The following is a 27,895-nucleotide window of genomic DNA, read 5'->3' as shown; positions in this document are numbered from 1 at the left end:
GCATTGTAACCTTTGGCTTTTCCACCATATAGAAGGCAGATTTCCCTTTGGAGCATTTTAAGGTATGCAGAATGCATCCAACCATCTGTCCCGAGAGCCAGTGCTGGCTTGGATGGAGGATGCTGGTGAGGGGTAGCTCCTGTTCTGAGGCAAAGGCTTAGTGGACGTGATGGTCCCTCTTGAGTAAATATATAATAAGTGTGAAGATCTGCTGGAAAATTGTCTTTCTGCTCCACAGGGAAGATTGAATCACAAGAGAAAGAATAGGAGAGCAATCTAATAAGTGATATATAATAACACTTCAGTCTGTTGTACATAGCAGAGCATCTTATTTATTTGTCTCACGGACTCATTTCCTGAAGCAAGAGGCGCTTTGAGACAGCGTCCTTCCCCAAGGACCGGCTTTCACTGCCAGCCACATGCAGGAGGCTTAAGGGGCGGCTGAAAGCATTGCACTGCCCTGCAGCAGCATCCGCAGCGCTCGGCTCCCTATGAACATACAGCTGTCATAAATCCTTTCTCCCTGTGTTGTTTCTTGCAGGTAAACTATGACCACTTTACTATTAGTGTTTGTGTGTTTGCGAGTCATCACCGCAGCCGTCTCTGTGGAGCTCTCAGGTACGTGTCCCGGGGTGCGGGAACGCAGGGCTGAGCAATGTGCTGCACTCTGATCCCATCCCCAAGTGTGGGCAGCTGCCAGAAATAAGTGTACCCAAGAGCTGCTCTGTGTACACACAGGGCTCTTCTCTTTGGATGGCTGCTGTGCCGTAGCCTGTCACTGTTCTTGTGCTTCGGGAGCCATGGAGATAGCTCCAGGCAAAGGCAGATTTATGGGGAAACCAAGGGAATTTCAGCATTCCCCTTTCTTAAACCCTATCAAGTGGGATCTCATATCATGGGAAGCAGCTACTCTGCAGTAAAGCCCTTCATTCCCTTCATTCCAACATCCGGCGCTGGCCCAAATCCCAAAAGCAACCATGGCGCAAGGGTCATGGTTGTAACTTCCCTTTTGCAAGTTATTTCCAGCAGACTAGGCCAAAAAAGGTATGTCTTAATACATGGGTACAGGTTTACAAAGCAGATATAGGCACTGGAGCATATGGAAGCACTGGATATTTTGGATTAAATGCGTTATTGATGTAACCATTGCTTTGTCTGGGAACTGGCAGACAGTAGTGATGGCCTGGAAGTGAAGATACCTGAGCAGTCTCCCCTACGTGTTGTCCTGGGAAGCTCCCTGAACATCCCCTGCTACTTCAACATCCCAGAGGAACAAGACACCAGTGCTCTGCTGACCCCACGGATCAAATGGAGCAAACTCTCAAACGGGACCGAAGTTGTCTTGCTAGTGGCCACAGGTGGGAAAATCCGGCTCAACACCGAGTACAGAGAGGCAATCTCTTTGCCCAACTACCCCGCTATCCCCACCGATGCCACCTTGGAAATCAAGGCACTGCGATCCAACCACACTGGGATTTATCGCTGTGAAGTGATGTACGGGATCGAGGACAGACAAGACACAATAGAGGTCCTAGTGAAAGGTGAGATCCTGCCCTTGCTCTTTCCTCTTAAGATCTTGCTGCCTGCCTGGGCAGAAGGGAGGAAGAAATATATGAGCAGAGGAGGTACTGCTCTCCCCATAGGCGTAAACCCTTTTGGTCAGGTCACAGATAAGGCCATGGGCAGGTGAGCAGAAGCGATGGGCCAGGCATTTATTTTAGCAGGCTAGGACCAGACTAAACAAACCTGTAAATGACTCATGGCAGAATATATGGCAATAAAATGACTCTTCTGGCAGAAGGTGAGACAGCAAGATGACATCCTTGGCAGGAGGTGGTACTGGATACACTGGGCTATTGCTCAGAGTGATGAAGCTGGAACAGGGCTGTTATAAGAGCTTTTATTTCTTCCAAACATTTTAGGAGACGGGATGCCCTCAGCTGGAGAATTGGTCTGTTCTGGAAAAACTTTCCCCATCATCTTGCAAAGCCCATCCTAGTAATAGGTGGATAAAATAACAAAAGTTTCCTACAATCTTTATCTTTCAGTGTAGGACAGGGAGACAGGTTCCACTACAACAATTAACCAGCAGCTCTCTGCTGCTGACATGCACTGCAGTACATATCTGACAGTGGAGGCTGGGAGCCCCCTCATTACCTCCTGGTGAATTTTCCACTTAAAGCCTGCTCATGCCAGACCAGAGTGTACCAGTAGCCATCCTTTATAAAGATCCCTGTTCATCAAAAAAATATGACTTAGATATGTTTCCAGCAGATTTGGAGATTTTAGGTATATTTGCCTCTTGTTATTGTTTCCTGGGTGTTTGCACAGTGATTGACACTCTGCACCCTTGGTCCTGAGCAGGACCCTGGGAGGTGGCAGCTTTCAAACCTGCACAGCAGCACAGTTCCTGCTCTGCTCTACCAGCTGATTTCTGAACCATGCTTTTAAAACGCTGCACAGAGCTGTATCAGGAAAATATTAAGTCCTTCTGAGAGTGGTGTAGCTCTGGGTGATGGGTTTCCTCCCACTGTTCACACTACTGTTCAGGTACTGGCTTTTAATGCACCATGATTTTGTTACAGCACCATGGGAGAGCAGTCGCTGTCCTAGGTTACCAACATGCTCTGCAGGGTTCTGTGAAAGAAGCCCACCAATTCACCCTTGGCTTGATATGCTCAAATAGAGATAATCAGAAATAGTTCATTGTTTCTAGTTGACATGTAGTATCTGTTCTTTGAATCCCTAACTTTTTTGGAAAGAAAGGGGCCGGTTGGTGCTCTCTAGTAGATGTGTGAGTGATGGCCATTGTGTTTTCCAGGCATTGTATTCCACTACAGAGCAATCTCCACAAGGTACACCTTGAACTTCGAGAAAGCAAAGCAGGCCTGTATCCAGAACAGCGCTGTCATTGCTACTCCCGAGCAGCTGCAAGCTGCCTACGAGGATGGGTACGAGCAGTGTGACGCTGGCTGGCTGGCTGATCAGACTGTCAGGTAACGAACGGTGGAGGGGAAAGGGAAGCCACAGCAAAGTCATTAGGGAAGGGCTTCTGTAATGAAGCCACCAACTGAAAACGGTTGAGAAACAGTTGCTAAATAGCAGCTGTTGTAATTGCTGGTATGCAGAGGGAGGTGGTGGATTGCAAGCCATTCTCTGCCAGGGGGGAATCTATAGTAGGAAAGCAGAGTGACCACTGTCCTCCTCAGCTGGTGGTGACAGCTGAGTGGACAACGGCTTAATCCTGATCCTTTGTCCTCCCTGAACAAAACAGATGCTATACCAAGATGCACAAGTGTGGCTCAATTGTACTGAGCTGTGCATCCCCCACTGGGGAGGCACCTTGGCCTAATGTCTTTGGCCAGTGCTCCCGGGGACCTGCTGTGCTCAGGACCATCAGAGGGAGGGCAGGACAGCCGATCGTCCTTCCCCTTCCCCATAACCCAGGAAAAGCCATAAATCATCACACTGAGCAGTGCTCCGCATCTCCCTCCAGCCTCGCTGTGGCTGCCAGGGTCCTGCCCCCCACTCCTTACAGACCCTCTCTCCCCCAGGTACCCCATCCACTGGCCCCGGGAGCGCTGTTACGGCGACAAGGATGAATTTCCAGGAGTGAGGACCTATGGTGTCCGTGAGCCAGATGAAACCTATGATGTTTACTGCTATGCAGAGCAAATGCAAGGTGATTTGGGGCTTTTATTGTTACTAGTTGCAGAAGCAGTCAAAGCACTGACCATGCCTAGACTGGACAAGAGTAAATACAGAGGCAAAGGGCCTAGAGGCAAGACAGTGTAAAGATGGAAAAGCACATACCCCAGCAAGGCCAGATGTTTTCTACAGTCTCTTTGTTAGACCTTGGACAATTTTAATGTCAAATGACTAATGCATTACAGAGGGTGGAGTCCATCTAACCTCCACCAGAGTCCATGCCATCCTGCATGTCTCTGGTCATCCATTTGAGGGTGTGACATTCAGAGGTGTCCACCACCCATGCTTATGACAGGGATCCATTGAAACATTCAGCGCATCAGAACTGAAATTGTCCTTTATCTTCCTCTTGCCCTGTGGCTCTAGCTAGTTTGGTATATTTTGCTCTGGTCCATATTCGCTCTGTAAGACTCCCTTTCTTCTGGTCTTTATAGACAGTCACCAACATGGAGTTGCAGTTCAGCTGTAATACACAGGACTTTCCATCTTACCCAGACTTTCAGGAATGGGAAGGGGAAAGAAAGGGAATTGGGATTAAATTCTACAGCTAATTCCTGTGCTAATGGATGGTGTGATTGCAGGTAAAGTCTTCTATGCCACCGCCCCCGAGAAGTTCACCTTCCAAGAAGCTTTTGACAAATGCCGCAGTTTGGGAGCCCGTTTGGCCACCACAGGAGAGCTGTACTTGGCCTGGAAGGATGGCATGGACATGTGCAGCGCAGGCTGGCTGGCCGATCGCAGCGTCCGCTACCCCATTTCCAGAGCACGGCCCAACTGTGGAGGAAACCTGGTGGGAGTGCGGACAGTGTACCTGTACATCAACCAAACAGGGTACCCGCACCCTGACTCTCGCTACGATGCCATCTGCTATAGTGGTGAGTGCATTGGGGCTGTGGGACTAAGCAATGTGTCTCTGCATATCAGCAAGCAGGAGCTCCCTGGCCAGAGCTAACCTCTTGCCTTTTTTTTTTTTTTTTTTTAAAAAAAAGCAGTGGGGAAAGCAGGTTTGGCAAAGGACTTAGTCCCCCGTTTATGTTCAGGTAGGAAGCAGAGTCCAGCAAGAGCACGGATGCCTGCCCTGTATGTGGGGGCTGAGGAGGTGGGTGTAACACAGCCCTCTTCTCTCCAGTCCTCTCTCACCTTCCAGCTTTGGTGGCTTTCCAGGAGACATGGAGCAGAGCTCCATGGAGAGGTGCTTCATGTACAAGACTTTGAATGCTGAAGATAGCAGAGAAGGAAAAAGAGAACAGATGTTATCCTGAAGATGTATATAGTGCTGTGATGTGGTACAGACACATGCCTGGTTTCCATACTGGGATAAATCAGAGACTGCAGCAGTCTCCAGAAATCAGAAATGGGGCAAAATTGCACGTAGGAGGTGGAGAGCATCCCATCTACTTCCCCTTTCTTCTAATTGTACTCTTCTTCTGGCAGCAAGAAGGGGGCAAAGCACAGTGGTATATGGTCTATTCAGGGCAACCAGAGGCTAACATTCAAATAGGATTGCCATCTTTAAAGAAATAATAACAGTATTTTAAAATATGTTTTGAAACCCCTTTGATACAGACCTATTGTGCCCAGATGCATGCATGATCACTGTGTGAGGAGGCCCTGTAAAACCTCCCAGGCCCCTTAGAGTTATCCAGCTACATGGCCAAGTTAAGACTTGTCCACCAAGTCACAGCCTTCTGGTTATCTCATGGTACGCATCTGAAACTGCTGAGTACAGCCAGTCCTTATCTGAGCTTCTCTAACTAATTCTCTGAATCCCTTGATGTCTGAGAGGTACTGGCTGAAATGAACTAGCAGGAAAATGGAATTGGAAATAAATAGAACAGGGAAAGCAGTATTAGGGGGAAACCTGGACAGTGTCTCATTACCTCTCCCTCCCCAGCCAAGACCTGCCTTGCTGCGTATCCAGGATGTCCCATCCCTCCCTCACCTGCCCAGTTCTGGTTTATGCTGCTCTTTAAACCACCGTCCTTGCTGTAGGATGACCTGCTCAGTGGCATGTTAAGCACGTTCTCCTACACCCAAGGGATGTGACTTGAGCAGAAAAGTGATTTGGGAGGGGAAAGCTGGGAGTTATTTGAATGTATTTGGTACAGCAAGTGGCCTTGGCTGTCCTGGTGATGGGTTGGCATGCTTATGTGTGATGAGCTCTTAAGCTGTTGCCTGGGCAGAACAGAAGGAGGTGGTGATTCTGGTGAGTGTGAGGATCCAATTGCCTTTCTCCCACGGCTTAGACCTGCTGTGGAGGTTATCCAAGCTCCCCTACTTCCCTCTGGCCACCCTTAAATTCCTTGCAGCAGGCACTAGAGGTCAGTGCAGACTTGGATATGGGAAGGTGTTCCCGCGAAGGAGAGCTGGGAGAAGAGCAGGGAAAGTCCTCTCAGATTTGCCAGCCGTGGTACCCTCCGTGCTGGGGTGTTGTAGAGAGCCATTGTGGAGGAAGGAAAACCATTTCTTGTACCACATCGTCATGATTTCCCTGCTCCTCTCAGAGCCAGCAAACACCCAGCTCCTCCTCAGAGGCAGCACCAGCGCAGTAGACCTTGCTAGACTGACCATGTCCTCTCTGATTGCTGCTTTGTCTCCTGGTATAGGGGACGACGTTGAGACTCTGGTCCCAGGGCAATTCATCGACGAGACGGGAACCGAGCTGGGCAGCGCCTTCACCATCCAGACCGTCACCCAGACCGAAGTGGAGCTGTCTCTGCCACGCAACGCCACGGAGGAGGAGGCCCGCGGCAGCATCGCCACCCTGGAGCCCATTGAGATCACACCCACTGCCACCGAGCTGTACGAGGGCTTCACTGTCCTGCCCGATCTCTTCGCCACCGGTGTCACAGTGGAGACAACTGCCCCAGAGGAGGAGAATGTGACCAGGGGGGATGTCACAGGGGTGTGGGCTGTACCTGAAGAGGTCACCACCATAGCCTTAGGCACTGCTGTCACCACTGAAACGGCAGAGGTGAGCTCGGTGGAAGAGGCCATGGGGGTGACTGCCACACCAGGACTAGAGTCTGCCTCGGCGTTCACAGTGGAAGATCAGCTCGTGCGAGTGACAGCCGCCCCCGGTGTTGGTCTCCTCCCTGAGCAGCCCATCTCCCCCACGGGTAAGTCACCAGGATGCCAAGAAGCCTGAAGATCAGTTTCTCCTAGAGGTAACCATTCAGCTGAAAACAGTCTGAGCTTCTACCGTCGCAGCAGGCATGCAGGTCCCTGGAGGTGTGCAGACCTGTTTGGGGTCAGGGACAGGCTGAGTGCCTCCACTACAGCAGGACAGGAGGCATGAGGAGGAGGCTGTGGGCCACCCCATCATGTGCTGAAAAAGGCTCAGCTGGCTGATGCTTGGGGCTGCTGTGGTCACACGCTGCGCTCCCATGTGCATCTGACTCCAGGGAAGGGGAAAGTCAAAGTAGGAAGATCCCAGAGGAGGGCTAAATAGATCTGCAGAACATCACCCTCGATGGTAGCAGAGCTCAATGAATGAGTCATCTCCATCCAACTGGGTTTGATAGGCACTCGTCCTTGCACTGTTGTTGAGAAGACCCTTTCTGGTCACACATCTCAGTGGAGGCAGGGTCCCATATCTGTTGTCTCACCATGACTTCTCTTCCCCCAGGTGTGGTGTTTCACTACCGCGCTGCCACCAGCAGATACGCCTTCTCATTTGTCCAAGCCCAGCAGGCCTGCCTGGAGAACAACGCAGTTATCGCCACTCCAGAACAGCTCCAGGCTGCCTACGAGGCTGGCTTTGACCAGTGCGATGCCGGCTGGCTGCGGGACCAGACAGTCAGGTAAAACTTTATTGACTTGGGGAAGACACCTCTCAAAATGGCTATTCAGCCATGAAATTGAGGCTTTACTCTGATCTGTCCTGCTGCTCTGCTCATCAGCTTCTAAAGCTTTCCTGACCTAAGATTGTCTCCAGGCCATGATATCTAGTGGCCAATAGACCTGTTCTTTTCAACCCATCCTACCTCTTTCCTAACTTGTGCATACATGCTGCAGTGGTGAGCTCCACAGTGTACTGACATGTAGGAAAAGTGGAGGAAAGTTTGTAGTCATTGCCCCAAGCTGTAAGTGAAGATTAAACTTGTTTGCAAGTCACGCTGGGGTCTTTGAGCTCCTGTAACAATAAAGTATTTGTGTCCTGCTCGCAAGTACACCGAGGTCCTTCAGTCCACGGTACATAGGGCTGAGCTTGGGTTACCACTTCTCTTCTTCTTTTGGTAGGTATCCCATTGTGAATCCCCGAAGTAACTGTGTAGGAGACAAAGAGAGCTCTCCGGGTGTGCGGTCATACGGCATGCGCCCAGCCTCAGAGACCTACGATGTGTACTGCTACATCGACAGGCTCAAGGGTACGTTCTCCCCCTTCCTCTGGGCATGGTTGTGGAGCAAAGACGTACTTCACACCTCCATATCTGCGTGTACGTGGGTGGGGTGCATGAACTCATGCCTGTTTTCTTTCCCGTCCCTCAGGTGAGGTGTTCTTTGCAACCCAGCCAGAGCAGTTCACATTCCCAGAAGCTCGGCAGTACTGTGAGAGCCAAAATGCCACACTGGCCTCTGTTGGCCAACTCTATGCCGCCTGGAAGCAGGGCCTGGACAGATGCTACGCTGGCTGGTTAGCTGACGGCAGCCTCCGCTATCCCATCGTGAGCCCCCGTCCTGCCTGTGGAGGGGATGCACCTGGTGTGAGAACCATCTACCAGCACTACAACCAGACGGGCTTTCCTGACCCCCTGTCGCGGCATCACGCCTTCTGTTTCAGAGGTACCCTCCCACCCCTTGTAGGGCATGTAGACCGGTCTCCTTGGGGAAAGGGATTTCACGAGGGAGGCTGGGCACATCAGGGTGCCGGTTTGAGCGAATCACTTCACCGGCATCTTGGACCGTGAATTTTTTGAAACTCCCTCCAATACCTTTTTTGTTCCAGCTCTGCCACCTGCAGAGGAGGAGGGGGTCACCTCGTTCTTTGAAGAAGATGTGCTGGCAACCCAAGTGATCCCTGGAGTGGAGGGGGTACCCTCTGGGGAGGAGGTGACCGTGGAGGTGGAGTTTGCCACTCAACCTGAGAATCAGACAGCCTGGGGGACAGAGGTCTTTCCAACCGACATGTCGCTGCTCTCAGGTGGGTCAGAGATTCCCCATCTCCTGGGTCACACGTGGCTGGTGTTGTAGAGTTGGGACACTCCCAAAAGAGATGGGTTGTGTCTTTGCTGAAGGAGACTCCCTCTCAATCCAAACAATTATCACCATATTAGCAAAGTCTGAGGCTGTGCACACAGGTACCACAGGAGGAGCTGCACATGTATATTATTGAACTTTTGTCTAGGACTGAGCTAAATAACCAGCCATCCTGCCATGCTGCAGACCAGCACACACAGCATTGACAGAGCACCTTACAAGATATGTTGTTGTGTATCCAGGATGAGGAAGGCAGGCTAGAAACAGATTTCAGACCATGCCTTCCAGAGAGGACAGAGCTGCAGTGTGGTCAGAGCAGCACCAAACTTTTGCTCTTCCACGTGTTGTCTCAGAGGAAGCAGTAGCTTGATTTTGGCACCAAGGAATTGATGTCACTGTTACCATTGTCCCATGTCAGAAGATTTATATATTCTGTCAGTTTCCCAGAGGTATATAATTTACAGTTATTTAAGAAATAATGTTCATTAACAAATTTGAAGGGACCAAATGATTTCTGCAAGCACTTTGTGCCTTTATCCCAAAAGTATCAGTTTGGAGATAACGTCAACCAGGAAATTGTTAATACCTTCTTTAAAACAATTTAGTAAATAATTTTCCTCTCTCTCTCTCTTTGTTTGCCCTTTTTTTTTCCAGTGAGTCCATCTGCTTTTCCTCTGGCTACCATAATACCAGAGGAAAAAAGTACCGATGCTTCCATCATTGAAGTGTCAGGGGAGGTGACTGAGTCTGGAGAACATCAAGTCAGTGGTGAATCTTCAGCATCTGGGTGGATATCTGGAGTCCCAGATACAAGTGGAGAACATCATGTCAGTGGTGAATCTTCAGCATCTGGGTGGATATCTGGAGTCCCAGATACAAGTGGAGAACCGACTTCTGGAGTTTTTGAACTTAGTGGGGAACACTCAGGGATCGGAGAAAGTGGATTACCATCAGTAGACTTGCATACCAGTGGCTTTCTACCTGCAGAAAGTGGGCTACCCTCAGGGGACCTGAGTGGGGTGCCTTCTGGCATTGTTGACATCAGTGGCTTACCTTCTGCAGAGGAAGATGTATCAGTGTCTACTTCGAGGATACCAGAAATTAGTGGGATGCCATCTGGAGTGGAAAGCAGCGGGCTGCCTTCTGGATTGAGTGGGGAGATCTCTGGCACTGAGCTAGTCAGTGGTGTGTCATCTGGAGAGGAAAGTGGACTCGCCTCTGGTTTTCCTACCGTCTCTCTTGTGGATACCACATTAGTGGAAGTCGTCACAACAGTGCCAGAACGGCAAGAGGAGGGAAAAGGGTCCATCGGAGTCAGCGGTGAAGGAGAGCTGTCAGGGTTCCCATCCACTGAGTGGGACAGCAGTGGCAGAGCCCAGGGGTTACCCTCAGGAGCTGAGCTCAGCAGGGAGCCTTCTGGGGTGCCCAAGCTCAGCGGGGAGCCCTCTGGAGAGCCTGAGCTCAGCGGAGAGCCTTCTGGGGTGCCCAAGCTCAGCGGGGAGCCCTCTGGAGAGCCTGAGCTCAGCGGGGAGCCTTCTGGGGTGCCTGAGTTAAGCGGGGAGCCTTCTGGGGTACCTGAGCTCAGTGGGGAGCCCTCTGGAGGGCCTGAGCTCAGCGGGTTGCCCTCAGGACTGGATGTCAGTGGAGAACCATCTGGAACACATGAGGTCAGTGGCCTGGTGGACCTAAGTGGCCTTACTTCTGGTATCGATGAAAGTGGTGAGGCCTCGGGCATTACCTTTGTAGATGCCAGTTTGGAGGAAGTGACAACGACCCCCTCAATTACGGGAGCAGAAGCAAAAGAGATTTTGGAAATCAGCGGATTGCCTTCAGGAGGTGAAGACTCATCAGGCATGGTATCTGGGAGTTTAGACATCAGTGGCGAGCCTTCTGGGCATGTAGACTTTGGTGGGAGTGTTTCTGGAGTGCTCGAGATGAGCGGACACCCGAGTGGAGTGATTGACAGCAGTGGAGAAATCTCTGGAGCTGATGTCACCAGTGGCCTACTGTCTGGAGAGGAAAGTGGACTCACCTCTGGCTTTCCCACAGTCTCCCTTGTGGATACCACTTTGGTAGAAGTTGTAACACAGACATCAGTTGCTCAAGAGGTGGGACAAGGGCCATCTGGGATGATAGAAATCAGTGGATTTCCTTCTGGAGACAGAGGACTATCTGGAGAAGGGTCTGGAGCTGTGGAGACTAGCCGGTTTCCTTCAGGGACAGGAGACTTCAGTGGAGAGTCATCCGGGATCCCGTATATCAGCGGTGACATTTCTGGAGCCGCAGATCTAAGTGGACAATCTTCAGCAGTGACTGATATTAGTGGGGAGGCCTCAGGGCTTCCAGAAGTCACTTTAGTCACTTCTGATTTAGTAGAAGTTGTGACAAGACCAACTGTATCACAGGAACTGGGTGGGGAAACAGCTGTCACATTTCCCTATGGTTTTGGGCCAAGTGGTGAGGCCTCTTCATCTGGTGAACTAAGTGGGGAAACATCTGCATTGCCAGAAAGTGGTATAGAAACATCCACAGTTCACGAAATCAGTGGGGAGACATCTGCATTTCCTGAAACTAGTATAGAAACATCCACAATTCACGAAATCAGTGGGGAGACATCTGCATTTCCCGAATTTAGCATAGAAACATCCACAATTCACGAAATCAGTGGGGAGACATCTGCATTTCCCGAATTTAGCATAGAAACATCAACAATTCAAGAAATCAGTGGAGAAACATCTGCATTTCCTGAAGTTATCACAGAAACATCCACAAGTCAAGAAGCCAGGGGTGAAATATCTGGCTACCCTGAAATTAGCATAGAAACATCCACAGTTCAAGAAGTAAGTGGGGAAACCTCTGCGTTTCCTGAAAGTAGCACAGAAACATCCACAATACAAGAAATCAGTGGGGAAACATCTGCATTTCCTGAAATTAGAATAGAAACATCCACTATTCAAGACATCAGTGGGGAAACGTCTGCATTTCCTGAAATTAGAATTGAAACATTCACAAGTCAAGAGGCCAGGGGCGAAATATCTGGCTATCCTGAAATTAGCATAGAAACATCCACAGTCCACGAAACAAGTGGAGAAACATCTGCCTTTCCTGAAATCAGCATAGAAACATCAACAGTCCATGAAATCAGTGGAGAAACATCTGCCTTTCCTGAAATTAGGATAGAAACTTCCACAGTCCGCGAAATTAGCGGGGAAAGTTCTCCATTTCCCGAAATTAGAATAGAAACATCCACAAGTCAAGAAGCCCGGGGTGAAACATCTGCCTACCCCGAAATTAGCGTAGAAACATCCACAGTCCAGGAAACCAGTGGGGAAGCATCTGCATTTCCCGAAATCAGCATAGAAACTTCAACAGTCCACGAAATCAGTGGGGAAACGTCTGCCTTTCCTGAAATTAGCATAGAAACTTCGACAGTCCACGAAATCAGTGGAGAAACATCTGCATTTCCTGAAATTAGAATAGAAACATCCACAAGTCAAGAAGCCCGAGGTGAAACATCTGCCTTTCCTGAGATTAGCATAGAAACTTCTACAGTCCATGAAATCAGTGGGGAAACATCTGCATTCCCTGAGATGAGCATAGAAACACCAACCAGTCAAGAAGCCAGGGGTGAAACATCTGCCTATCCCGAAATTAGCATAGAAACATCCACAGTTCAAGAAGTAAGTGGGGAAACCTCTGCATTTCCCGAAATTAGAATAGAAACATCCACAAGTCAAGAAGCCCAGGGTGAAACATCTGCCTTTCCTGAGATTAGCATAGAAACATCCACAGTCCATGAAACCAGTGGAGAAGCATCCGCATTGCCTGCTGCTAACATCGAAACAGCTGCCACATCTTTGGCCAGTGGTGAGCCCTCTGGTGCTGCCGAGGAGAAGGAAATTCCTGACATAACATCTGAAGCTGTGAAACACTCAGTCACAGGCATTTCAGGGGAAACCTCTGTCCCAGACGTTGTAATTAGTACCAGTACTCCAGATGTTGAACCAACACAGGCACCCAGGAGCCCTGAAGAGGCTCAGCTCGAAATAGAGACCTCCCCTCCCGTGGTGTCAGGACAAGAGACGGAGACAGCTGTTGTTCTAGACAATCCGCAGCTGCTGGCCACTGCTACTGCTGCCCTGCCTCAAGTCTCACAAGAAGCAATAGATGCATTAGGACCCACTACAGAAGGTACCATGTCTTCTTTCCGTATGGAAGGGAACGCGCTATGGAGGGGAAGGGAGGGAGGAGGCATAGCTGTCACGTTTTGCTGCTTCTACAGCAGAGAACGTTAACACAGAAGCAGGCTTGAGCAAGATATTACTGTGGTGGGAAGCCATAAACATGTGGGGTTTTCCACAGGTCGTGTTCAATAGCTTCTGTCTTAACAAATGATAGTCTGTGTTTGGAAAGGTAATGCGATTATCCAGCCAGCATAATCACATGTCCAGAAGCCTCCTGTACCTCCCTCCTGCCTGCCCACGGCAATTACATGCCTCTGGGAAGAGCAGCAGAGGACAAGTTCAAGGGAAGCACCGAGACACATAGCTGGCCTTCCCCCACTGCACCATAGCAGTAGGCATCATTCTCTCCTCTGAATTGCTGGGAGGTGAACACGGGTGCACCCCAGCTGTGATGAGCAGCCTGGTAGAGCTGGCACCTGCCAGGAACATGACGGGGGCATCATCTACTTGTGCCCCCAGGATACCCAAGTGATCGCGGGACATAGGTGAGCTCTCCCCTCTGTGCTGCCAGAGGTGGGGGCTCGGGAAAGAGTATTCTGTGAATGGTCTTTGAGAGCTGCTGTGACCAGGCTCCTGAGTGTGACACAGCTGGGGAAGGCACTAGGGCATTCACGCCCCCTCTGAAATTGCTCTTAGCCATTGCTATAATCTAGAGAAAACAACAATTTTTTCTCTTCATGTGGAAACAAGAGCAAAGACGGCTCCACCCACCAGAGACTTCCACCCTGGCTAGTGGATGCAGCTGAGAAGCTGGATAAGACGGGCTGCAAGTCTCTGTCCTGTTTTGTTTCTCTTTCCATGGTGTGTTGACTTGCTGTCTGTATCCCCGAGTGTTTCATAGCGCTTGCTCTGGAGCGGGAGGCTGGCCATCAGCAGCTTTGCAGTGCTGAGGGGTAAGAGGCAAAGCAAGCCAGCTGGGGACAAAAATCTCTGTTCTCAGCATCATCTGTGCTGAGTGCAATGTTTGCATCGGGCAAACTGCTCCAGTCCCTTTGGCACAGAGCATGGGTGCCCTCTGGTCTGTGTCTTAGGCTGCTCTCTGCAGCTAGAACAGGCTAAATGTGTCAGACGATGCTCAGAGCATCGCCACCTTTTGTCAGCTCTGTTGATAAATGCCCTTCCTTCCACCCTGCCCCTTTTTTGGTGTTTTAGCACTCTGTCTTTGGTAGATCCCCTTGCTGCCAAGTATAAACAGATACAATATTTAAATCTGAGTAACCATTTATGGTGAAAACACTCTGCTAGCTTTCTGACAAGCATCCTCTGAGCAGTGTTCACATGCCATGGAGGCATTAGGATACTGCAATGAGAAGAAAACAAGATGGGATGTTGTTGTGCTTGCTGGTGGCTGCTTCTTGGCCGAGGGAGAAGCCCAGCCCCAGTAACGCAGGATGTTCCGTGATATCCCTGGCCATGGCGTGGTGTCACTTCGCTGGCTCCTGGGGATAGGCCCTGTTTCAAAAACATCAGTGCTTGTGCTGTTGTATGAAGGTCCTACATATGCTCGGTTCTCAATGGGCCACACATTCATGTAGGACCTGTTGTTTAAGCGTGGTACAAAATGTATGTGCAAAGACATTTGCTCAGTTCCTTCTAGTAAAAGTAACATTAATTCCACCCCCTTCCCACATTACCTCCTGAACTGCTTCTTTTTGGGTAATTTACATCATTCAGCATAGGTAGCTCTGGACTCAGTGAGGGTCTGTAAGCGCGGGGCTTTGTAAAGCTCAGCCTGGTTTCTAACATCATTTCCATCCCCAAAGTGTTTCGAATGAGTCATTGCACTTCCCTCTGCGTCACCTCTCTCCCTCTGAGAAAACAGGTAATCACAAACCTTTGTTCAGTCCTGCTCATAACACATTTGAGGTCCCGTCTCTCTCTGCTGAGCAGCTGCACAGCGGATGCTGCAGGAGTGCGTGAGGACAGGTCAGCGGCGGCGTTCCCCCAGCACTGGTCCAGCCTGGCACGGTGTCCGGGGCTTGGCAGGCTGCTGCAGGAGTTACGCACCCAAAAGCCCTCCTTTGCAAACCTAATGGGCTCTGCTTTTGGACCATGCCTGCTGCCACATCCAAGCCTGGAGACAAAAGCAAGCCAGCAAAGGCAGCATTGAGGGGAAGGAAGGAAACTAGCCAGTGAGGCTCAGTAAAAAAAAATATTGGCCCCAAAGTATGCTTTTATTTCACTGGTTTTTCTTTTTATAAATTACCCACAAGGCGATTGCCAGATCCTTCAGAGCGTTTGTTAGCCAACATTCTTGTGAAGTATTTTGAAAGAAAACCATGTGTTCAGCAGCTCATGTGTGAAGAAGCTTGAAAAATGTTCTGAAATTGGAACATGTTGTGTATTTGCAAGTCACAGAGATGACGATGTAGCAGCTGGGGTTTCTTAGCAGGTGACGGGGAGAGGCAAGCAACGACTGCATGAAGTTTAATTGTCGACTCTTTATAAACTGGAGATGGGCTTGAGTACAGTTGCGTGGCTGGTGCTCCCACCAGGGAAGATATTCTAGGGTAAAACTTCTCTTTTTATTGGTATGCTTCTTTACTACAGTGTCCCTATAGGGTTAAATGCAGTCCTGGTCAGGGTCTGAAGGAAGCTCATCCAGGTGGCAAGAAAGTGTATTGACCATGAACTTGCAACACCCCTGCAACAAGGCGAACTTTTTCTAGAGAATTAGAACAAAGTGATGACAAAAGAAGAAGAAAAAAAGGAAGAATAATCACAGATTTCCTTTTGCGGGTCGTTACTCTTTACAGTGCTCTGGGGATTGTGAACATGGAAAGTCTACAAGGAAGAACCATAGGCTGGAAGCCAAAATGCTGTTTCCCATGTTGTGGCTGCCTTTTTACCTGAAACTTCCTAATCTTGAAATTCAGCTCTTGCAAAAATATCGGTTCTAATATCTGTGCCTTGTGCGGTGCTCAGAATTTGTAGGATGTAATGGATGCGCATTAAGTGTAATTAATTTTGACTAACATTAAAGCTAATGAAGCTAGTTCAGCTTACAGAAGGAGCTTAGAATGAGGAGCAGGGAGGCATGCGGCTGTTGCCCTCCTGTCTTGTCGTTGAAGGGTTCCAGTTAGATCCAGCAGTGTTTTTAGTGGGATGATTTAAGAAGAATGATATTTTTATGCTCTGCTGTAGCCTCTACTTCTCTCTAAAAGCCAGAGCCAGAAGCACAAGAAAGACCAAAGATTAACACTTGGAGTGCCAGTATTTTTTAGCATTTAACCAAATTGAAGGCTACACATGCACATGTCTTTAGTCAGCAGTTTGAATCCTCCATGAGGACAGGAACCCCACAAGCTTGAAGAATTGTCCATAGGCTTGGCTTCCTCAACCAGGGTTTTGCCAACTCAGCGCGTCTTTCTCCTTCATTTGAAGACAAATAATTATTAGCTGAAAAAAGCATACTGGTGCTTCAGTGAGAGGCTGTGGTTTGGAGCACTCTGACCAGTCGGTGACTTAAAAACTTCACTCCAGTTGGGGGAAAAAAGAGAAATGTGCTGATATGGCAGCTATTTATGTTAGGTTTTGCTTGTCTCTGGTGAAATGAGTTCATGAAGTCTGCTGCCTATGGCCCCAACACAGCTGAAGGTTAGAATCCAAATGAAGAAAGGTCTTGACAGGCCTTCTTCATTCTTCATGCCCTGGAAGTCCAAGGCATAGAGTTTTGTTGGTCCAGAGAAGATCAACCCAGAAGAAAGAAGTCTGGAAAACATTCACCTGATTCATAATGTTTCACCTAATGTGGAATGAAGAGTATGGTCTCAAGAAGGAGATGGAGGTACCGGTCCTGGCTGAGAGACAAGCAAAAGCACAGACCATTTGTGGGTGACCAGATGATTTGATGTCTCCTAGATATACTGTCTATTTTGCATCAGCAGTTTATTACGTTAATTAAAACCTTTCTCTGAAGAGGCAACCTACAGTCCTGGACTAGTGTTATATACATGTCAGTTTGCTTCTACGCATACTATTTTGGAAGCAGAGATATCCAAATTTCCTGAGCTCTCCTTCCATGAGAGTGTTGGACAAATCAAAGGTCCCAGCAGCTCAACAGGTTCTCCTGGAAACTTGCTGTTCTCTAGGTGAATATTGCTTTTTAAGGCTGTAGCAATATCTGCCCCTTCTGCTGCATGGAGGCTTTGGTTTAATTATTGTAGTTAATTATTTTAATGACTTAATTGCTCATCTTAAGTCACTAGCTGGCTATGTGATGTTTGATACTGGCATTTTACTTAAAATGTGAGAGAACTGTTTTCCTCAGCTCCTCCTATTCTTTTCTTCTAGGAGTCACCCTACAATTGTTCCCATGTTTTTCTTCGCTGTTTGAGCTATCAGATCGGCAGTTCAAACTTACCAGGAGTCTCTGAAAAGCAAATTTAATTTGTACCTGGATTTTTTTTTTAATCTCAGTCTCTAGAAGATAATTATCTAGTTGGTCTCTGAGTCCCTGTTTGGATAATTGCACTTACAAAGAGGCCTATAAAGAAAGGGTGAGGGGCACAACAGGGACTGCTGGACATCCTGAAAATGCCTTGCCTTTCTGTCTTACTTTTTCCTCTCTGCAGAACAAAATCAGGAGTTTAAATCCTAGGATATGTTTCTAAACTAGTTACTCACAGCTTCAGGAAAACGGTACAGTTTGTTCAGGGTTTGGGTGATAGCATCCTCTCTGTTCACAAGCTGCTTCTCCTTCATAGATGTTTTAAGCACAAAGCTGGCCTTGTTTAATGAGTATTCTTGCTCATCTTCCATACAGACTGCCACTGAGAGAAAGGCACAGACTGTATTATTTTAAAAAGTGTTAGCACTGTTTCTAGTATTGTCGTCTTAGCTTGGGAGGAAGGATTTTGAAAGCATTTCCTTCTCACCACTGACACTGCATGTTCACTTTTGCATGCCATTTGCCTTCTGAGCAAAACCAGAACCAATCTATTTCTCCTTCATTTCTAAAGGATTTCTCTTTCCAATTTCCATGACCTAGTACAGCAAATTGTTTTCAAAGGCATTGGGAGAATACTTGTGTTTAGTTGCACCAAAATAAAATAGTTCTGACTAAATATAGTATGTATCTGGCAATGTAAAAGAAATCTTAGGAAGAAAATGGTGAAACAGATTCAAAGTTTGCATTGTAGCTGTGTAAGTGCCCTTGTTTTCTCCAGCCAACAGTTTACATCTTCCAGATGCAAGACCCTGTTTACATTGGATATTTTGTTTTAATTGTTTTGTTTTTTTAAAAAAATCTAGAAGTTAGACCTTGGGTCCTGTTAGTAGCAAAAAACAGAAACTGTTTTGACAATAGATTTGAATAATCTTTTGCAGCTTCTGGGCAATATTAACTGCAGTACGAATCGTCTTCTAAAAAGCTGCTAATTTTGCATTATTCTCAACAAGTGAGTCAATAATATGTTCTAAATGGACTTCCTATTCTTGGCAGCGCAATGCATTTTCTCCCGTCTTTTTTTTTAGAGCTGAAGCTCTTGAAAGCAAGGGCTGCCTCTGCTCTGCATCCCATACCGCATCGCTTGTCCTTTATTAGCGCTGGGTAATAATAGCAGTAGTCTTGTCTTCTTGTCGGTTGATAAGCACTTGAGCTGCATCTCAAAGCAGAGCTGACTTTTTGAATGACTGCTCACCCAAGCAAATAAATAGCTCGCATCTGCGTAAGATCCTTGGATGTCAAGGTGCCTGGCAGCGGTGCTGTGGAAGTGGGGGCTCGCTTCCTGGTGAGCAGAGCTGGCACACCCAGCGTGCCACAGGCTTTTCAGCTGAAGAGGTGTACAGTGATTTACTAACCTCATCTAGCTCTAAACTCTGTGGAAGCTGACACATTTATGGTATATAAAAGGTTACGAAGAAAATAGACAAGTGTTGTATGATAGATGGGAATTTTTTTTTTTTCTGGAGTTCTCACCTCCTGTAAATCCTATGACTTTGATGCAATATCCTAGAAACACCCACAAACTGGCTCGCCAGGGTTTCCAGAGACAACATCACTGCCAATTCTACCATTTAGAACTGACTTTTTGAAAAGACCACTAAGATCTAGATTTTCCGGGAGGACCAGAACCAGCAATGCTTCTTCCAACCCTGCTGGTGTGTTTGAGTTTCCTGATACCAGCTTGGTGAGGTGGTTCTACATCCAGATGGAGACAGGGTCACTGCCCCAACAGTCCAATGGGCTGAAGGGGGAGTTTGGTATTTATGATCATCATGTGCTTAAAACGTCTTCTCTCCAGCCATTTGCAGAACACTTCTGGGGAAAAAAACTTTCTCTGTCTCACTTGTATTTGTTGTCTGTTTTTCCAATACTACCTACAAGTACACACCCTTTCTCTATGTATCATATATAAAAATATATATGTATATGTATGGAGAGATATATAACAAATATATGCAGAGATTTGTTTTTACAGCATATATAATATGTGCAATCATATTATATACAATATCTGTAAAAGGAAATTCTGTTCCAGTGTTATTTCCCAGCTGGAAATTTGTGGCAATGAATTTGCACGTGTGTGCCTGCTCCCTCCTCCTCCAAGACCAGGGATGGCAACTCACAGTGGGTCTCCTGCATCTCAGAAGAGATCTTGGATGTGCCAAGTTTTAGCCTACATGGCCGAAGACAGCTGAAGACTCATTATTCCCTGTTAAACATTCTGCTTTAGCTCTCATATGTGCTTTGTTCCCACTTCTGCAGCATGCTTTCCACTTCATGGAGCCTAACGGACAAAGGAGAGCCTTTCCTTACTTGTTCAGCTGAAGCCCACTGGAATCAACATGAACTTCTGCTGCCACTGCTGTTGGGAAGCCCAAGGGGCCTCTAAAAATGTAATCATCCCTCAGGATACCTCATTTTCCTTTGTGCTCTCTGTCTTCTAGGAACTCCAAGTGTGACTAATAAGCAATAACCAGCCAAGTTCAATTCTTCAATTCTGTTAGGCCCATGACCCCCATTTTGTTCTGCAAAGTATTTATTAGTGTCATGGAAACAGGACCTCCAGTTCTCTTCTTGTTGCAGTGAACAAAGAAATCCAGAAAGCATTCATGAGTATTTAGAAGGGCAACTTAGAGGAAAAAAATTCCTTCTATCAGTGAAGAACTAACTGCAAAACTGGTGTAAGAGGTTCATCAGCTATCTGAGGAATAATTGCATTGCTCACAGTAATACAGCCTAGAATAAAGATGATAACCTTCATGCTCCAAAGCACGAAGCAATTTACCATCCAAGGTCAGGAAGAATTTTTTTCATCACTTAGACACGTTACAGAACATGTCAACTTTTAGCTGATATATCAGACATTGGCCACTGAGCGACTAGACAGCCACATGGGGTAAAACATGCATCTGCTCTCATATGTCTGGGGACACTGAGCAGCTGGGCCACGGTTCTGCAGGGAGACAGTGCCCGACCGAATAGACCCCAATCAGAAGACAAGCACAGACCTTGAGGAGTCACTGCTCTGCTCTGGTATTTTCATAGCCAGCACGTTTATCATCTTTGAATGTTTCCTCACTAACCCCTCTCATCCACAAGAAGAGCATGGAGTGTTAGTCAGCATTTTTTAAAGACTTACTTACATTTGTTCTGAGTGTGAAAGAGAGAAACATCTCGCATGAGGATCTAACCAGTCATCATTTAACCTAACCTGCATGGATGTGCTCCCACTTGCTTCCTTAGTCTTCTGCCTTGTTTCTTGAGTTGAACGTCTCTGAAATCCTTCCATTCTGAATTACTTTTCTTCTGATTCCAAAGCTCAATAAGTAGGATTAAGGCTCAGTCTGGAGAGATACTGGGAAAAGAGCTATTACTTCCAGCACAAGCTAGATTTTACAATACATAGATACAAATTTCCTACCTGTGGCCTTCTTCAGAGCATCCATGCTTCCTTCCTTCTGCCCCAGGATGACAGGGGATGGAAGTGCTACCCAGGCTTGTGCTAATTAGCAAGTTGAGAAACATTGGAGAGTTGGGGGCCAAACTCTTCCCATACTGACTTCTCTTTTCACCTCCAGAAAAGCAGAAAGAATCTTAAGGGCTGCTCTAGGTGGGAAACTAAGAGTAGCCTAAGATCCTCAAAGGGAAAAAGTTGAGGGTCTCTGAATCACCTTTGAACCCACTTCTTTTCTTCTCTGCACTTTCTTCATCTTCACTGAGAAGAGATTTCTTGTCCCAAAACTTCATCTGAATTATAGTTAGGAAGAAACTAGTAGCGAGTACTGCCCCCAGGAAGGCCAGTTAGGAGCTAGAAATCTATTTCAGGATGTTTCCATCACTTGTGAGAATTCCACGTTCTTCCTTGTAGACCCATAGCTGGTGGAGACACAGACACAAGTTTGCATGTTTGATCCATCAGGCAGAGACAGTGGACAATGAAGAGTTATATCACAGCTGTCAAAGACACCGAGTGCTGTGTATTGGATACATCTTACTGAGCTTGTACTGATATCTTCAGAGTGGTGTTCAACCATCAAGTGACAGAAAACCAATATCTTCCTTGTAGGGTGGGTTGGGTCTCTTGCCTTCATTCTTCCAGCAGCAGCAGTGGCAGTATGTTTTAAAATAAGACCCTAGCAACTCCCAGGTTCCCCCAAAACAACTGATATTCCCTCCTAAACAAGCAAGGAAACAAGTTCTCCTGTTGGTGGAGTTGTCTGCCCAGAGCCCTAATGGAAGCCCTTGATTTCTTGCAGACACTGATGAGTGCCACTCAAGCCCCTGTCTGAATGGAGCTACCTGCGTTGATGGCATCGACTCTTTCAAATGCTTATGCCTTCCCAGCTACGGAGGGGACCTGTGTGAGATCGGTACGGCCTACCTGGCTTCAGCTAATCTTACTAACTGCTGCACCACTTTGTTCTCACCCTACCCCCAAAAAAAGCTGATCTCAAGTGCTCCCATCAGTCCTGCCCTCATCTCAGTAAGCTAACATCTAACAGCAGCTTAAAATACACTAGGGCAAAGCTTTGAGACTTTTGCTTATGTATTTTGGTTACTTTGTTCATCACAGCACCATGTCCTCCAAGATTCCTAAGCAGGAGCTTCTGGTGTCTTCTTCAGCTTTCTCTTTTTTGTTAAGTTTCTCTAGTGAAGCTCCATACAGATTGTAATGGTGTTGATCACGGACATTGCTGTCCATTTGGGTCAAGGGTCTTTCTGTTCATCTGTAACAGTAGGGAAACATCTGAGTACATCTTCACCCCAGGCAAACTTTCTCTGCTAGACAGGAATTTAATGGAAGGATGCTTCAACTAAGCCATGAAAAATCAGTGTGTTTCTCTCTGTGAACATGCAGCTGAGAGAAGCCTCGTTCACTCCAGGAATCTCCACCGATTTGACACAGCATGACATTTTTGTCAGCTCTTCAACATGGCTTCCTGTGGCAAAATCAGCAGGGAATGTGTATCTTTGAGAAAACATGAAGTGACCTATTTTTCCATCAAAATTAGGTACTATGACCTGCACTAATACTTCTTTTTGTTTCTACAAGGAAAGAAAAAAAGGATTTTTTTTTCTTAAAGCTGATGGAAGTCCAAACTTTTATCAGCTTAGCTGAGGGGAAGCTCTCCTGCCTTGCTCAAACAAAAGAGGAATAAGGTTGCAGTGTCTTCTTCACCTTGGCACAAGTAACGATACTGTATATTGGATTTTCTGCTCGCCTTTCTCTGCATCTCTCTTTCTGCTTCCAGTATGAACATATGGAGTAGACCATAAGAAGGCGGCTCAGGATCACTGGGCCATCTGTCTTAATATCACTTTCCTAATGCAACCTAAACAGCCCCTGATTTACCCATCCCTACTACCTCTTGTTGAAGACCCCTGTAACAGAACAAGAGACTTTCTACCCTGCGGCAGCTTATGCTCTTGTTTGGTCCAAGCCAGACTTAATTTCCTCTCTTCTATGATTTATGGGCTCATGATGCCTGGAGGCCACGATGCCAGGAGATGCAAGAGGAAGCCAATGCCCCGAATTCAGTGGTGAATGTAAATCTTCATTATTACCATGAGGAAACCTTCCTTTCTATGACATCTATTGGTCTCCAAGAACAGCAGGACACCTTAGGTGAGCTCTGCCGTCTATGCACACAGCCAGTCCTTGTCACCACGACAGTGTCCCTACCAGGGAACAAGCTTTTCATCATTCTTTTCCAAGACGATTGCTGTCAAATTGCCCCGTAAGTGACAGCTATGTAGGAAAGAGTGGCCTTTCTCCTAGGAAATGTCCTGCTGAGGTTCTGTGCCATGTGCTGTCCCATCCCAGACTGTGATGACAAAGGGTGGTGTTCAAGCTGCTGGAAAAAAGTCTTAAATCTCAAAAGCCAGAGCGTGTTCTCTGCTCACCTTGTGCAAGCAATCTGCCTGCAAAGACTAAGAATCCTTAGAGCTTCAGCTACTTCCAGGTAATCCATTTGATCTGTTGAAGAAGGCAGAAAACATTTTTCATGCTTCAACTAGCAACCCTTCCAACATCTATGAAGCATCTGCACTGTCCAGCTGGAAGAACACCAGAAGGGTGGATTAGGAGGAATCAGTGTGATTGAAGGTGACAAGTGCTTTGACCTACCAAGTTTAACAACAGAAGAAAGAAAATGAGTACGGAAAACCTTATTGGAAAGGGAGAGAGGCATGAGGACTCATGAAAGCCCACCACTCCAAGAGCAGCAAGTGCCTGAGAAAGGGTGGTAGATCAGGCATCTGAAAGGCTGAGGTTAAATATATTTAATTTTCTGTTTCCTTCAGTCACATGGAGCAGATATGTGGTGTTGCATTGCATGGGAGCCGCTGAAGGCCTTTTCTGATGGTTTCTCCATTCACCTCTGCTCTCCCCCATCTGTGATTTCATTTTTTTTAATTAATGGGTTCAATTCCTCAGTGTTTCTCAGATGGTAAAAGATGGTCTGAAAAGTTGAGAAATTTTTGTGCTTTTCTAGCAGCTCCTAAGTTTTTTCCTTGAGATTTCATTTTCTCTCTCCACCATGGTAAGTTCCTGCCCCTGTCTCTTTTCTCCCACCTCTATAGCCTTGCTTCTCCTCCAGAGCCCCAGAACCACACCAAGCAATGCAAACACCTGAACTTGGGCTCTCCGCCCCTCTTTCCTTTCCAACACATACGTGTTGATTTTGGGCATCTGGATTCCTGTTTTGGAGTTTCTTTCCAAAGCAAGAAAATTCTGCAGGCCAGCACAAGTGGGAAGAGAGGGGTTCTTGCTTGGTCAGTTCCTCAAAAACAGAGTCCAGGAACATGACACAGAGATTGAATTGCTCAGGAATAAGTTTGTATCACTCAAGCTTTCCAGTAGCACTGGTCACGTTACTGCAAATATGGGGTCTTCAACACAGGCTCCCCTCTCTGCGTGTGTCTTGGATGCATTCTGATCATTTTCCCTGGGATTTCCCACAGGCAACAGTGTCAGGATTTGCTTTTTAGTGGAAGTGACCATGTGTTGTCCCATGCCATGAGAGCATGAGCTGCTAAGAGGTGAGTTGGAAGGCTTCCAGACCCATGCACCAACTCCTTTTCATCCCTCCTTTGTATGTTTCAGATCTGGCAAACTGTGAGGAAGGCTGGACCAAGTTCCAGGGCCACTGCTACAGGCACTTTGAAGAGAGGGAGACTTGGATGGATGCAGAGACCAGATGCCGACAACATCAAGCTCACCTGAGCAGTATCATCACCCCAGAGGAGCAAGAATTTGTGAACAGTGAGTGCCGAGGGCAGCCTGAGACTGGGCAAGGGTCCATCCATTGGACTCTGAGTCTATGGGCAGATTTATCCAAAATGATGTAAAAACCACTATTTCCCCCACTGGCACTCAGATATTTCCTAATGAGGCCTCACCCTTGCGTAGGAACGGAAGAACTGTCCATCCATGAGACAGAAGAGCGCCCTTTCTCAGCTAGGACAGATCTTTGCTCTTATCACGCTGCTGATGTGGCTTGTTCACAAGATGTTCACTTGCTGCAACAAGTGCAGTGACCCATGCTAACGTGGGTGGATCCATGCTCATGGCATGCTGAGTGGGGAGGGAGATGGACAAACATGATGCAGGGAAAAAAGGACATCAGTCAAATGACCCACAGGCTGCAGGGCCAGAGACAGCTGAGATGGCAGAGAAATGCTTCCAACAAGGTGTAGGAGAACCATGACCCACTCTTCTCTCCCCCTCCGGCTCTTCCAGGTCACGCGCAGGACTACCAGTGGATCGGCCTCAGCGACAGAGCCGTGGAGAACGACTTCCGCTGGTCCGACGGGCACTCCCTGGTGAGCCTGCAGCCCGGGGCGCGGCTCACCCGGTGGGGGGGAAAGAGGTTCCCCTTGGGTGGGAAGAACCCCATGAGTTAGGAGCTGAGTGCTTGGGTTGGGCATTGAGTGGAGGCAGCCCTAAACTTTGCAGGGCTCATGGTTTTTTCCAAGCTTCTAGTAAAGCTGGTCAGCTAAGCTCCTGGGCACCATCACAACAGAAATAACCGCTGTAGTAGCAGTGCTGGCAACCCATGGTCTCTGCTGGTGCATGGGGGAGGCAGCTGCAGGGATGAAGAAGGGAGTAGGAGAGAGGGCTCAGCCTTAGGTGAAGGGCTTTCCTCTCTCGGCAGCAATTTGAGAACTGGCGGCCCAACCAACCTGATAACTTCTTCGCGGCGGGTGAGGACTGCGTTGTGATGATCTGGCACGAGCAAGGCGAATGGAACGACGTTCCCTGCAACTATCACCTCCCTTTCACCTGCAAGAAAGGAACAGGTCAGCACCCTGCGCCGCGCCGGCAAGGATGGGGGGCTTAGGCAGTGGCCGTGGGCTGGAGCCAGGGCCAGGGTTTCGTGTCCCCAGGCAGAGCCCGGGTGTGAGCCGCCTGCTCAGCCAGGCAGGACTTATCAAGATCTCCATGTCTCTGCCCATCTCCTGCAGTGGTCTGTGGGGATCCCCCTGTGGTGGAGAACGCCAGGACCTTTGGTCGGAAGAAGGACCGCTACGAAATAAACTCCATGGTGCGGTACCAGTGCAACCAAGGCTACATCCAGCGTCATGTGCCCACGATTCGGTGCCAACCCAATGGGCAGTGGGAGGAGCCGCGGATATCTTGCATAAACCGTACGTCTCGGCCCCTTCACCTTCGGGATAGGGCTGATGCATCCCTCAAGTTGGGAGAAGAAGCTGGGAATGAGGGGGGCATCACCTTAGGGTGCAGGTTAGCTCCGAGCCAGGCAGAAGGGGACATCATGGTCCCCTTGACTTCTTGAAAGCTCCCCTGTGATGAGGCCATGGGAGCTGGCGTCTTCTGTGCAGGTGTGGACCACGGGTGCTGGCTGGAGGGACAGCCTGGGCGATTCCTGCCCTGGAGGTTCCTCCACCTAGGCAGGGCAGGGGCAGGTCTGCAGCCAGGAAAGGGCAACAAGGAGCTTACCAAGGGCCCAGGCTACTTACAGAAAGGAAAGAAAAATAAACAGCTTCTGAAAGGGTGAGTTTTGGCACCACCTGCATCAGCAGAGAGAATAGGAGGGAGGAGCTGTGGTCCCTCCGAGGCCTTCCCCGGCATCCCCCTGGCCTGGGAGCAGACAGGAGCCCTGCGGCAGAGCTAAGCCAAGGGACAGGGCTGGGCTCCTGACCCTTCTCCTGTCAGCCCTCCAGCTGACAGCAGCCAGCCCTCTCCCACTGGTGTCCCAGCCCACTCCCAGGCCTGCCTACACCCCTGTCCCATCCCTGCTCGCCTGCAGCTTCCCAATATTTTCATCGGCCTCAGCCAAATCGCATCTGTCCAGTGGCCTCCTTGCCAGGTTCTGGTCCAGCTGGGCAATTCCAGCTAAAGCAACAGTCCCACGGCCAGGGAAAGTCGATATGGGCTTAAGGGACAAACCTCCGCCCCAGGGAGGAGATGGAAAGGGGAGGGATGGAGGAGGTATCCGAGGGCAGCCATGTGGTGCGGACCAAGCCGCTGACTCCCTTGGCTCTGCCGCGGACCTGGAGAGCTGCAGGCTGCTCCCGGCACAGACCATCAGTGCTTAAGAGACCTAGGCTGTTCCCAATCAGCTTTTGCTGCTTCCATCAAAACCCTCCTGCAATCATCGCACCGGAGCGGTGCCAGCTTCGAGGGAGACTGGCAGCAAAGATCAGGCAGAAACCTTGTCCCTGCCAGCCAGACAGAGCTGTTTCCCCTCCTGTGCCCTGAGCACATCCCACTGCTGATGATTTCCCTCGCTGTCCCAGGGGATTGAGGAGGGACCCGCAGGGCAGTGGGGGAGACGAGGAAGCGGTGGCCGTGCCCACCCCGTTAGCAGAGCTGCCCTCCCGGCAGGGCACAGGGATGGGATGGGACAAGCATCCATGGACAAGGATGCTCCTGCCCAGGCTCTGGGGATGCACCCAGGCACCTTCACCCCTGGGTGAAGCAAACCCCAGTTGCGGAGGCAAGAGAAGGGCCGATTGTGCGCAGGCGAGCGGGCTGGCGCCGGGGCGCACACAGCTGCCCACTGGGCAGCGCTGCCTGCGGCTGCCCATGTTTTTCCAGGGAGCCAGGGGCCGGTGCAGCCAGCACGGGACAAGCAGTGTCTCTGTCCTGGCTCCTGCTAACAAGGTGCCTTTTCTTCTCCTCCCTCTTCTGCAGCCTCCAACTACCAGCGCAGGCTATACAAGAGGAGCCCCAGGAGCCGGTCGAGACCCAGCGGCAGAGCCGTGCACAGACCCACCCATTAGAGCGGGGCGAGAGAGACCGAGGGGAAAAGCGAGAGAGAAAGAGAGATTT

General features: G+C 48.7%; 1 protein-coding gene across 1 annotated transcript; it reads left to right on the top strand.

The window, feature by feature from the left end:
- The first annotated feature begins 548 nt into the window (after positions 1 to 548).
- Positions 549 to 27,895, top strand: ACAN (aggrecan). Its single transcript, XM_087743685.1, has 19 exons — positions 549 to 618; positions 1,170 to 1,541; positions 2,822 to 2,996; positions 3,555 to 3,682; positions 4,290 to 4,583; positions 6,315 to 6,827; positions 7,337 to 7,511; positions 7,951 to 8,078; positions 8,200 to 8,493; positions 8,657 to 8,851; positions 9,562 to 9,729; positions 9,796 to 10,328; positions 10,458 to 13,098; positions 21,855 to 21,968; positions 24,704 to 24,862; positions 25,340 to 25,422; positions 25,755 to 25,899; positions 26,065 to 26,247; positions 27,758 to 27,895. The coding sequence occupies exons 1-19, from the start codon at positions 549 to 551 to the stop codon at positions 27,844 to 27,846; spliced, it is 6,459 nt and encodes a 2,152-aa protein (XP_087599811.1). The 3' UTR covers positions 27,847 to 27,895.

Source organism: Nipponia nippon, unplaced genomic scaffold (assembly GCF_047370975.1).
Source record: "Nipponia nippon isolate SJK-2023a ecotype South Korea unplaced genomic scaffold, ASM4737097v1 scaffold_9, whole genome shotgun sequence".
NCBI lineage: Eukaryota > Metazoa > Chordata > Aves > Pelecaniformes > Threskiornithidae > Nipponia > Nipponia nippon.
The sequence above is the reverse complement of the archived record's forward strand: the minus strand, read 5'-3'. Positions and strand labels throughout refer to the sequence as shown.